Source organism: Ptychodera flava, chromosome 16, assembly GCF_041260155.1.
Source record: "Ptychodera flava strain L36383 chromosome 16, AS_Pfla_20210202, whole genome shotgun sequence".
Taxonomy (NCBI): Eukaryota; Metazoa; Hemichordata; class Enteropneusta; family Ptychoderidae; genus Ptychodera; species Ptychodera flava.
Window position 1 is genome coordinate 32,740,680 of NC_091943.1, and position 13,617 is coordinate 32,754,296.

At 40.7% G+C, this 13,617-nt stretch overlaps 2 protein-coding genes across 2 annotated transcripts; both read right to left on the reverse strand.

Moving 5' to 3' along the window:
- Window positions 1–644: 644 nt before the first annotated feature.
- On the reverse strand, window positions 645–1,475 carry LOC139113989 (regulator of nonsense transcripts 3B-like). The gene has a single exon (XM_070675463.1). It carries the CDS (start codon window positions 1,473–1,475, stop codon window positions 645–647), a length of 831 nt encoding a protein of 276 aa, XP_070531564.1.
- A 10,531-nt stretch (window positions 1,476–12,006) lies between these two features.
- On the reverse strand, window positions 12,007–12,597 carry LOC139113990 (uncharacterized). Its single transcript, XM_070675464.1, has one exon. It carries the CDS (start codon window positions 12,595–12,597, stop codon window positions 12,007–12,009), a length of 591 nt encoding a protein of 196 aa, XP_070531565.1.
- Between the last annotated feature and the right edge of the window lie 1,020 nt (window positions 12,598–13,617).

Below are 13,617 nucleotides of genomic sequence, written 5' to 3' on the forward strand. Positions count from 1 at the left end.
CAATGGTGGTATTAAATGCTGGAATGTTTGCTTCCTGTGCTCTTTCCATTGTTAACACTTGCATGCACAACTGACCTCCATTTGCTTTCCACATTGTATGGCATCTTGGCAATCAACTTTGCATTTTCTTGTTGGTAATCCAAAACACCAAGATCATGTATTGTGCGTTTTGCAGCCACTACTTCATTCAATAGGTCTGAAAACTGTCTAAGTGCTATGGCATCACGTGATTGGACCTTTGGAAATGAAGCAAGTTTGTCTATAAAGGCCTTGGAAATTATTGTGTTGTTTCCATATCTCTTCTTCAGCTCGGCCTTGGCCTGTACGTAAGCTTCCTCAGTTTGGAGCGACAAATAGCAACTAACCATTGACTTGGGTTCTCCAGACAAATGTTGGCTCAACAGACTGTGTCCTTGACTCTATCAGCGAATTGAAGGACGATTCCCAATTTGGAAACTGGAGTGGATTTCCGCTGAAAACTTCTACCTTCACTTTGGGAAGTCTAAAGGAGTTCACAAACCTTGTCATTACATCTGTAGTTTCTTGTGATGGAGAAGACTGTACATTTCTGTCCATGGGAGTAGCGTGCTGTGTTCCTCCTCTCATTCCATCTTCTGTGTTTGTCACTGGAGTGAAGGATGAGCCTAATATTGCAATGTAGAAACTGGATATTGATTTTCACAACCACGCAAATCAGCTTTCTTATTACTCTGTACTGGTGTAGGGCATAGCTTTGTCTGGGGGCGCTGTTCTTGTTCAGCATCTGGCAGTGAATTCAAGAATTTGTTCACGTCATCCTTCTTGTTGGCGGAAGGTACATTACTCAACTGCTGACTTTCATTATCAGATTCTTCTGATTCTATAACTTCTTGCTGTGCTCGATTTTCAGCAAGGCTTTTCTGAATCTCAAATTCCTCCATTGTCCTTTTTTGCTCGAGCTCCTCTCTTTCCAGCTGTTTTTTTCTTTGGATAAATAACAACTGCACTTTCAATGCAGCTTCCCTTTTTCTTAGCTCCATTTTCATTGACCTGATGCTGTTGGGAGTATGGTTGCAATGGTAACCACTTGCTTTACTTTGATTAGCACCATGTTTGACAGAGTTTTCAAATATACACCATTCTTGGAGGGCATTTTGCCTTTGCTCTTTTAACACATCTAAATCTTCCTGTTCAAGTGTCAGTTCTTTAAGTTCCTCGTGGAGTTCAGTTATATCCTGCCATACTAGAATCTGTGTTACTGCCAACTTTTGTTTCAGTGTGACAACATCTCCGGAACTCTTTTCCATAATGACTTCCCCTTTAACCTTAGAAAGTTTCGATTTCTTCCTCTTTAATTCTTCCTTTATCATGTTTCGTCTATACTCCCTACCTTTGGCTGTTGCTGTCCGTTTTCTTGCCCCACTTTCATACTGAACGTCACCTGTCAAATCTCGGTCTTCATCGACCTGAGCTTGACCTTCAAGTTGACCTTCCATGATCGTGGACATCTACTTTACTGTTGCGGGTTCTACCCTTTTGTATTTACTCAGAATGATACGAGGACAACTTTCGCTTCACTTAACGAACTTTACTCGACCTAGTAAGGGGAACATCATTTGATTTCTGGGGGGGTATTGAGGATTTTGAGAAAAAAAAAATTGTCGCATGGTGAGATGGAAGAAAAAAAAAATTGATCCTGTCATGGCCTGAGAAAAAAAAAAATTATCATAACAGACAGAAGTGCAAAAAAAATTGTCACAATGCACCAGAAATTAGCAAAATTTGGAAACCCTATTCTCATGCATTCTTTGCCGGCGCGCCGCCATAGGCGGCGCAAATGTTTTTACCACAAGCAATTCTTATGTTTTTTTCCCAGCACTTATGATATAAGCATGCATTACATAGGTCTACTTTACACCTCAGTGCACTCAATGTTTTCCTTTCATTTTCTGACCCAAGAAATCATATTTCAGGATTTCTGTTGCAATATCTCAATGGCATAAGGCACTATCTAAAGGGGACTATTTGACTTCTGTAAATTGTGAAAATTTTAAAACACAAGACAGGAGTCAATAAACTAGTGTTAAAATCAATATATTATTCTCTCAATATAAATATATTTAATAGGAAGATGTACAAGTTGACAATGAAAACTTGAGGAACAACAAATATAATGAAATACAAGGGAGGGGGTCACTAAAAAAATTGAAAACTTCAGGGGGGCGTTACTCAAAATGTTGAGAGGAAGAAGGGGGGCAGGATTACTCAATTTTTTTTGGCGAAATAAATTGAAACACATCTCAGATTGCACCATTGCACACATCCATTTCTCAAAATTTTAAATGCGAGAGGGGGCACCCCCTCTAATGCTCTCCCCCCTTGGGTCTTCTAACAGTTTTACTGGTAAAAGACAAATTTAAAATACCTTAGGCTATCGGATTGCACTACACTGCACCGTGGCGCACATCAATTTCTCAAAATTTTCACAGGATCTAGGACAAAACTGAACTGTTGTGAATTCATCCTTTATTATCACAGAAACATGTTTTCATTTACCTCAGTTTAATGACCATTTTGACAGTTAAACATACCATATTCATGCTTTTCATTAGTAGCTGGCAGCTGGAGAAATGACACAAGAAGGTCACAGATTTTCCATTCCTGTATATTTATTTATCTTCAGTCTCTGGCAAACAGAACTGTTTTTCACAAATTGTATTGTCATTGTTTGGTTGTTGAATATTGTGACACAAACACTGATCATGCATAAAATGTAAAAAAATATTGCAATGTTCAATGTCATTTTCAAACAGTTTTACCGAGTGCAAAATAACCTGAAACTCCTCTCAGATTGCACCATTACACATATCAATTTCCCCAAATTTCCAATACGAGAGGGGGAAACCCCCTCTCGTGCTCTCCCCTTGGGGTGTTCTAACAGTTTCACTTAGTAAAAAAATTAAAAAACACCTCTCAGATTGCACCAGACTGCACCATTGCACACATCAATATCTTAAAAATTTCCAAGGGGAAAGCCCCTGTGACACTTTCCCCGAAGCCTCTCGCGTGTTCTCCCCCTGTACTTTCAAATTCTGCCCGGTCAGATATCCTAGTGAAAACCCTGTAATAATACCCATCCAAATTAAACAATATACTATATTGTTAGATACTGCGTGAGCTTTTATATCTTTATTTTATTGTGACTTGCAATTTTATTTTGATGGGTTCACCTTTTTTGAACCATCACGAGATAACTGATGATAGTCTAGCAGAGTACATCAGGATTTGAAAGGTCTTTACTGTTGCTGTATTTTGTAAATTTTACAAATACATGTATTTTTATTTAACTTTTCTAAGTGGGGGGATCAGTCAAAATTTCAGAGTTAGGGGAGTTACTAAATTTCATCATGGTTGACCGGGGGGGATGTCACTCGAAATTTATGAGTTTTATGCCGTAAATAATGACGGCTCCTTCATATACAACGCATCACAAACTTGATGACAAAGAAAAAAAAAATTGCATTGCTACTCCATTTGAAAAAAAAAAATTGATGCAGCTCTGACAGTAGAAAAAAAAAATTGCTGTCACTGTGACAGGAAAAAAAAAATTGCTCCCATACCCATTTCCTCCATACCCCCCCCCCCAATCAAATGGTTCTCCCCTAACATCCCCGTAAACTGTAGAAAGTACATGTAGAAAACAATTACTACAGTATACAAAAGTTTTAATAAACTCCATAAAAATCATGCGTGTGAACAACTAAAAAACGATCGGTAGCCTTAATAGTATAGCTCTTTGATCGCTAGAGCATAGAGGGTAAATTGAGAATATTTACCTAGATTAGTGGGATAGAAACTCGTAACTCAACAACAACAATGGCGGCTGAGAACTCACCCGTGTGCTTTTTACTGGAGAAAACGAACAATCAAACATATAGTAACTATAGAGGGCGCACTGCAATTCATCAGCAGAAAGGCACTGAGACTAGCTGTACACCATCCATCATGTAGTCATAAACATATAAAATAATAGGAATGTAAAATATAAGAAAAAAGGAATATTCTGTGAGTTGATCAGAGAAGACAGGAATTACGGCCATATATACGTTGACATATCATGTGGCAAATTTGTTGAGTAAATTTTAATTCTGATGATGATCTAGTTTTTTTCATCCAAATAAGTGAGAGCTGCAACAAACCTATGAACTGCCCTGCCTGTGTGAATTCGTTTTCCAAAAGCCTTGGCTTTGCATGATTTATACCATATCTGTTTCCAGATCTCTCCATCTGTCGGGTTTCTGTACATACGCCATATTCACAGCATATATACTTCGTAAGGTTAGGTGTAGAACATCTGTGTAGACCACCGACCTCTACAGCAACAGCTAAACATGTTAACCTGATTTACAGCATAGCCGTAGCCTGCGGGGGGGCGCAGGTGCCCCCCCCCCTCCGAAATTTTGGGAAAATGCAAATTTTTCCAATACACAGAGATGCTGATATAATCGCTAATATTTCCGGGGCGATTCCTATCACGCATGCTTTGAATTGACAATTTACTAACGTCAAGCGTCTTTGTATTTATATTGTTGCTGTGTTTATTGTACGCTGGGTTACCTGAATTAAGTGTTACGTTTTGCAGTGCGCTGAATAAAAAGTAGCTCTGTTGCGGTTTAAACGAATAATTAAACACCTTTGTGCAGGAAAATGCACACATGGATAGTGCATTTAGTCAAGTAACACAGTTAGAGTAGTCGCTTTCATTGAACATTGTCAACTAGCTCAATTTGCCAAAAATGTCAGATAGTGAAAGTCTGAAGAAACGACATCGCGTCCAGCAGTCTATTTTGACATTTGTCAGGAAGCAGGTAAGGTAAGTATATCATTTTGTTGCAGGCTAAGGAAAAAAATTCGTTAAACGTGATGTCAAGTCGTATGAATGCACCGCAGCGACTATACGAACGCGTTCGATTTAATCTTTTCAAGTAGTATGCGCCTCGAAAGCGAAAGACTTAAATGTTGCTCAAACTTTCCTAAATAACACTTCCAACCATTCTCTTGCCAAAATAACAATAGCGAAACAAATCACCCAACGTTTTGTGATATTATAAATTCAAAATGGCCTCCATCCCTGTGTTTCTACTCTATTCGGGAAAATTTAATTTTCCAAAAACTAGCCCTATAAAAGTTTTCCTTTCTCCAAGAGCTTCAAAATGAGGCCCCACAAGTGGTAGATGAGAAAAGAACTGTAGAAATTTGAGAGTCCGAATATATGTCCCCGTGGCGCGTTCTATCTTAATGGCAGGCAAATCTCTTTTTGGAATATTTGGTGGCGCTGAAAAGGGCCGTTTGGTAGATGAGTGTGACCAACAGTTCGTTCCAATGAGGGTAGCTTGCATTCCACACGTCACTCGAAGGAAATACTGCTCACAATAATTCCAATATGCAACCATGTATTCCACTGACACATAAAGAGTTACAAATGGGCGACTACTACAAAAGAAACCCTGTCGCACAAAACAAAATTACAATAGTTAAATGACAGAAAAATAAATTTCTTTATCACGTACACAGCAAAACAATAGACGTAGCGTCTTGTCTGTGGTCAATGCATGGCTTCAATAAATCCGACGAGAACTGTTTTTATACATCGATATATATCAGAGTCCTGAAAGTGTCCATATTCGACTATGAGCTTACGAATGATTTACAATGAAAGCATATATCAGTCTACAGAAACTCACCCCACCACTTGTAGCTTTAACGGAGAGGAGAAGGCCTCCAAAGTCACCGTCTTCTACCTTAGAAAACTGCCACAACTGAACAGCACGGTTGTGCGTGAGATACTGAATCGACATTCAACGTGGCAATAATTTGGGTGTTCTTTTATAGTAAGTAACAGGTGTAAATAGACCAATAACGCAGCACTGTGTAGTGAAAACGATTTGAATAGTTTTCTTGCAAATGCAAATATACAGTGGGAGTTGTGATCGATAAATTTACAGTCACACAAATAATATGTTCAAACAGGTAAGTAAGCAATGAAAACGCTGATATCAGTGGGAAACAAAAATACAAATATCAAAATTTATTTTCAATCGTCACACTCTTCCCTGCTCTATGTGTGTCGTCTCGAACACACTAGTCTAGGCACCTCAGTATTTTTTTCAAATTCAGCATTTACATTTATTTTGTTGATTGTAACCATCCCTCCAGAAGAATTCGTCCAAGGTTATCGCCTAATGCAGACACAGCATTACTAAACTCATCAAATTGATTGGCAACCGTTGCTGGGATCGGTTCTCCAGCGACTGAACGTTGAAGCACTGACCGTGGAAGTCTATGAGGGTTTGGGTTCTTACCAAAGTTTGACCTTGTTGAGCGTCGAGGTGGCGGTCTTTCCTCTGTTACAGTTTCCATTAAAGTCTCATTGCTTCGATCTGGAGAAACTGTATCAGTTATATTTCTGCTGGGCTTCCCTGCTCTGCATGGACTCCGTCTCTGCTGGTTTTCATCAACAGGCACTTCGGGACGTACAACCAAGCGTCTATCGCCATGACGACTGGCAGGTGGTAGTTGAAAGACATACGATTGGATATCTCCGTCACTACTTGAGTCAGATTCTGGTTCAGATTCAACTTCAGATTGCCTTTCTCCCGGTTCTGGCATTTTAACCATAGACTCACCCACAACCTGTCCTGTGTCGAGCAGTTCATTCCTATGTACAGTTTTGGATTTTCCGATTCCATCAACTGGCACAACAGTGTACACATTTCCATTTGGGTCAGGTCGAGACACCACTTTGTAGGGTAGTGGATTCCAAAAATCCTGGATTTTATTTCTCCCTCTGACATTGCGATTTCGAAGAAATACTCTACCACCAATTTGAATAGATGCTTCCTTGGCAAATCGGTTATGCCGTTCTTGCCGTACATCTGCACGTTGCTTCATGTTGGCGGTAGCTTTTGCATAGGTATCACTCAGCCTTTCCCTGTGACTTTTGATCCAGTCATCTACTCCATCTTCGTTAGACAAGGAAGCATCACCTCTCAGTATGAAGTCGATTGCAATATTGGATCTTGTCCGAAAAGAATAAAGTGTGGAGATAATCCAGTTGATGCATGAGGAGTGGCATTGTACATATATACCAGTTCAGATAAATATTCTGGCCATTTTCTCTTCTTGTCATTCCCCAAGAGTACGTAAAAGATCATGCATTGTACGATTAAAACGTTCACATTGGCATTTCCTTCGGGATGATAAGGAGTTGTGCATGATTTTTCAATGCCATACATTTTACAGAGTTCCTGTATTATGTGGCTCTCAAAGTTGCGTCCCTGGTCACTGTGCAATCTGCGAGGAATTCCAAATCGCACAAACCACTCTTTTACCAATATTTTGGCAACAGTATGAGCCCGTTGGTGCTTGGTTGGAATGGCCTGTGTAAATTTGCTAAGTACATCTGTCATGACGAGGACATTCTCTCTGCCATCTGTTGATTGCTCCAATACTGTAAAGTCCATTGCCACAATGTCAAATGGCTGAGATGCACATAGTGTACCCATTAGGGGTTTTACCTTTGGATAATGCTGTTTGGCAAGCATACACCTTTCACATTTCTTGCACCAGTTATTTACATCTTTCACCATAGTTGGCCAGTAGCATCTGTTTCTTACAAGAGATAGGGTGCGTTCAATTCCCTGGTGTCCTGTATTGTCATGTAGTGATCTCAACACCAACTTCTTCAGAGCTTCTGGTAGCAATAGTTGGTTTACTTTTTCTCCATCCTTGTATATCACCCTGTATAGGACATCATCTATCATCTGTAGTTTAGACCAGCTTCGCAGCAACTTTCTTATATCTTTTCCTTGCTTTAAGAGCTCACGAAGATTGGGTGCATGACCAGATTTCCAGTATTTCAATACCCGCCCTATGACTGGGTCTTCATGCTGCAGTTTAGACATGTTTGAGTTTGCAATAGTCGGAAGGGAAGTTACAGTTTCCAGTTCGATTGCATTGCTGTCAATACCCTTGACAAATACAGTCTCCTCTAGACTGGTTTTAAGCTCAACAGGCAATCCTGAATTACATACTACCCCTGACAGCGCAGCTTCTACATCAACAAGCTTTACAGTATCATAGTCAGGACATGGGTGTCTGCTTAGAGCATCTGCTGTAAGATCTAGTTGTCCATTGAAAGACAAGTATTCGATAAAGAACTAAACTTTATTGCTTCATGACGGCTGGCTTGCAGTGAAGCACACACCGACTATGGATCATGGGAAATACATGTCAAAGGTCATATAGGCCATACGGAATGCCTGTTTAGTATGACGGATAGGTACGACATTACATCCCTCCTTTTCTTGAATAAATGTCAACTGGAGTCTGAAATAGACAAATGTTCAGAGTCCATACGAAGCATGCAAACAAATGGTTTGTCAAGTAATGACTAATGAAAAGTGTAACTTTGTGAAACAATTTAAACAATGAACTTTAAACACAACAAATGTAAACATTGGCAGCATTTATGAGTCCGGCTTGCTGCTTTCATGGTATCTCAAATTTGACAACACAAATTTAGAGACTTTCACAGATTTTATTTCTTTTTGATCATGCAACATAGTCTTCTAAATACGCGGGAGCCTTCCTCTCTCTGGATGATCTGCGCAACTGAGAAGGATCATCTAAAATGTAGATTTCTCATCTGACATCTCTGCTTTCACAGAATCAGGAGTGACTGGTATTTCAATGTCCTCCATCACATGTTCATTTTCCTGTTTTGGAATGTGCACATTCTTGTATCGCAGTTTCTTAAAGAATGAAGAGTTACGTGTGACTCGATGATTTCCTCGTCGGACTGTCACCATACTTCCTTTCTGTTTTTCAACTTCATACGGTTCAGGTTTGAATGGTGTGGACATCTTATTTCTCTTCTGTTGTTTGATGAGTACCTGATCACCTATTTGAAGATCTGATGGTCTGGTATGATTATACCTGTCAGCATAGTTTTTCATCATTTGCTTCTTCGCTGCGTCTTTCAAGAACAGATCGCTGTTGAAACTCTCTTGTTGAATGCTTGGCAGTGTTGTTTTCATTTTCCTTCCATACAACAGTTCTGCTGGGGATTTATCTGTTGTAGTATGTGGTGTGGCTCTATACTGGCGTAAAAATCGAAACAATTCTTGTCGCCAATTCTTGCCTTCTATCTGAGCTATTCGTGCCGATTTCTCAAGAGTTCTCATCAGCCTCGCAACCTCTCCATTTGCCTTTGGCCATAATGGTGTCACTTTTCCTGTGCTTGAAACCTAGGTAGTTGGCAGACTTGCTAAATTTATCACCATTAAAGGGAGGACCATTGTCCGTTTTGACTTCATCAGGTATTCCTTGCCTCGCAAATGTTGCATCTAGGTGTGGCAATACCGTGTTTGCTGAAGTGGATCTAAGGAACTCAACTTCTGGAAATCTGCTGTAGTCATCAATTACTACCAAAAGATAATCTCCATTTGGGAATGGACCACAAAAATCTACGGAAAGATTCTTCCATGGACCTGATGGTAATGTTGTCATCTTGAGTGGTTCTGGGCTGGGTTTTGGACTGTGGTTTGCAGCTTGGCATGGAATGCATTTTGCTACGGTTTCTTCTACCATGTCATCTATGCCTGGAAACCACACAGTTTCTCTCAACAACTTTTTTGTCTTTACTATGCCCTGGTGACCACTGTGAGCTAGTTGAACGGCTTTCCTCTGCAGCTTATGAGGTATGATCAGTCTGTTACCTCTCAGTAGCACACCGTTTGATATCGACAGCTCATCTTTGACAACTTTGTAGGGACGGACATCTGGTTTAACATCAAACCACCGTTGTGTCATGACTACTTGTGATAACTCTTGTAATGTTGTATCTTGTTCTGTGGCTTTCTGCACTTCTTCTAGTGTCATGGCATTTGGTACTGCATTCTCAGTAATGAAGTTAACATGTGCATCAATTCTTGAGATATGACTTTTGGACTTCATTGTGTCTATCTGAGGATGTCTACTCATGTAGTCTGCAGGATTGTCTTTGCCTGGACGATATTTCACTTCAAATTTGTATGGCTGTAGGCGCAGACATAGTCTCTCAATCCTGGCTGTAGATCTGCAAAGTGGCTTGTTGAAAATTCCTTCCAACGGTTTATGGTCAGAGATTACAGTAAATGGAGATCCATATAAGTATAAGTGAAAGTGTTCAGTTGCCCACACAACTGCAAGTGCCTCTCGCTCTGTCTGACTATATCGACTTTCTGTATCACTGAGGGTACGGCTTGCATATGCAATTATGTTGTGTGTGTCCTCTGGTGTCTTCTGTGCAAGGATAGCACCTAGACCAGTTGGACTGCCATCTACAATTAGCTCTGTCCTCAGCTCAGGGTTGAAGTATTTCATCACATGGTGACTTGCCATTGCTTTCTGGAGCGTCTCAAATGATCTCTGTTGATCTAGACTCCATTTCCATGGCACACCTTGATGAGTCAACTTGCGTATTGGTGCAGATATGCTTGCAAAGTTCTGTATGAATCTTGCGAGATACTGGGCCATACCAAGGAAACTTCTAACTTCCATGGCATTTTGTGGCGGACTTGCCTTCAGCAGTGCTTCCACTTTTGTCTCATCTGCTGATATACCAGCTCCTGAGAAGCGACTTCCATAGAAACTGATTTCTGGTTTACTGAACTCGCACTTGTCTCTGTTGACAGTTGCATTGTGTTTCCTCAGACTTTCAAACACAGCTCTGAGATTAGCATCATGATCTTTTTGTGCATTCTTTCCTTTTCCATAGACAATGATATCATCCGAGATATTCCTTGCATGAGGAATGCCTTGTAACATATCAGCTACAGACTTGTGAAAAATTTCTGCTGCCGAGTTAATGCCAAAGCTAAGCCTCTTGTAGCGAAACAAACCTACATGTGTAGCAAATGTGGTTATATATCTGGAATCTGGCTCTAGTTCTATCTGATGATAGCCTTTGTTTAGATCAATCTTGCTGAATACACTGGCTCCATTGAGATCAACCATCAAATCATCAGTTGTCGGCATTGGGTGGCGTTCTCTCTCTATTGCAGTGTTAGGAGCTCTCATATCAACACATACGCGAATTCCACTCCTTTTCGGAACAACGACAATAGGTGAGACCCATGGTGTGGCACCTTCAGCTTTCTCTATTATATCAAGCTGTTCCAATTTCTTCAGTTCTTGCTCAACTTTGTCCCGTATGTGGAAGGGAACTCTGCGATGCTGTTGTGCTATTGGCTTGACAGATGTGTCAATGTGAAGTTTTGCCTTGATGTGGTTCATCTTTCCGATTCCTTCAAACCGATCAGAGAATTCATTTACAAGTTTCTCCACTGTAGGTGGTGTGATATTAGGAGATACAGCATTTACTATGTGAAGTAACCCAAGACTGGTTGCTGTTGTACATCCTAGTAAGTTTCCACCTGATCCTTTCACCACACAGAAGTCATCAAAACATGACTGGTTTGTGACACATGACTGTATGTGTACTTTAACTTCACCAAGGACTGGTAGTGGCTTATTGGAGTTGTACGCATATATCTTCTTGGTTGTAGGTGTGATAAGTACATCATTCATGTGCTTGTATGTTTTCTCATCGATAACGTTAACACCTGCTCCAGAGTCTATCAAACATCTGACTGTCTGACCTCCTACAGAGACTGTTGTGTGAGGTGTACACTTGCTATTGACTGGAGACAGAGAGATATGGTAACACATATTCATCATCTGTTGAATCCTGATCTCCTGTACTTGCTTTTGTGTCAATAGTTTTTACCGTTTTCTGTGTCTTGCTTCTGCACAGTTTGGCAAAGTGTCCTACCTTCTGACATTTCCTACAAGTTTTCCCTTTTGCTGGACAGGAACCTGTGTGAGGGAAACTACCTCCACATCTGTAACAAGTTTTAGCATTGTCATCCTTGGCTTCTTTTTGTTGTGGGACTTTCTTCATACCCTTTCGTTTTGGTTTTGATTTCAGCATCTAGAGTTGTTGACCTGTTTGACTTCAGTACTTTGAGCTGATTTGTCTGAATCTTCGATCCCTTTCGCTTGGTGTTCTGATACTTCAAATGCACGACCTGCATCTAAGAGATCTTTGAGTGACAAATCTTCTCTGAGAGCTCGACGACGTAATCTTGACGATGAGCATGATAGCACAATCTGGGATTTAATTTCCTCATCTTCATTGGAAAAGTCGCACGTTTGAGCCAGTTGCCTTAGACGTGTGTAGTAGCTATCCAATGATTCCCCTTGCTTCTGATTTGTGTTTCTGAAAACATACACTTCATATGCTTTGTTTACTTTGGGTAAGAAGTATTTATTCAGCGCGTCTACTGCTTTGCTGTAATCGTCATCATCACCACGATTTGGTAACACATCGAAAATATCAGCTACATCATCACCAGCTGAGTATAGCAGAAGTGCGCGTTTCCTTTTGTTATCGGTGATTTCATGTGCTGTGAGATATACTTCAAATCGTTTCAGCCATTTCTTCCAGCGTGTTCCCAATGACGTGCTCTCGTCATGAACTACAAAGGCTGGGAAGGGTGGTAACGCAGACGCCATTTTGTATGTCGACTGTGAATTTAATCAGCAAATCCGTACTACTCTGATGATGGGCCTTTGCTCCAAACAAATCTGTAGAACTTTGACACTCTCACTCCACGGAAAGTTCGGGAACTGAGTTTCAATATGGCGGCTTACGCACGTGTACTCGTACAGTGGGCATTGGCAAACTGCGTACATTTACTCACGTTTGTGGCGAGAAACTTCAGGGAATACGTCGCTAGTGCTCTCTGTGCATGGTCTTGGTGTTCGTCCAACTCGTCGCCAAGTTGTAAGATCTAGTTGTCCATTGAAAGACAAGTATTCGATAAAGAACTAAACTTTATTGCTTCATGACGGCTGGCTTGCAGTGAAGCACACACCGACTATGGATCATGGGAAATACATGTCAAAGGTCATATAGGCCATACGGAATGCCTGTTTAGTATGACGGATAGGTACGACATTACATCTGCATTCTTGTTTTGTTGACCTGCTCTATACTTGATCGTAAAATTGAACTGGGATAGTTGCGAAACCCACCTCATCTCAATAGCACCCAACTTGGACGTCTGCAGATAGCTGAGGGGATTATTATCCGTGTAAACTGTAAATGGTGCACCAAGTAAATAATCTCTGAACTTCTCAGTGACTGCCCATTTAAGTGCCAATAACTCGAGCTTTGCAGAACTGTAGTTGTCCATATTCCGCTCACTGGGTTTGAGATTTCTACTTGCGTAAGCGATTACCACTGTTCCCTGGGCTTGCTCTTGAGATAACACTGCACCAAGACCTTTGTGGCTGGCATCTGTTTCCAATCTGAAGGGCAGGTAAAATCAGGGTATCCAAGTATAGGAGCTGTTACCAAGGAGTCCTTCAATTTCTGGAAGGCCTGGTGACATTCAGCTGTCCAGCGTGATGTACATGGTTTCGTTGACAACTGTGGGGAAACAAGTTTCTTTTTTTGTGTTTGGTGTCTGCACTCCCTGATAAAAGGAATGTAATGGTGCGGCAATCTTCGAGAAGTCACGAATAAAGCAT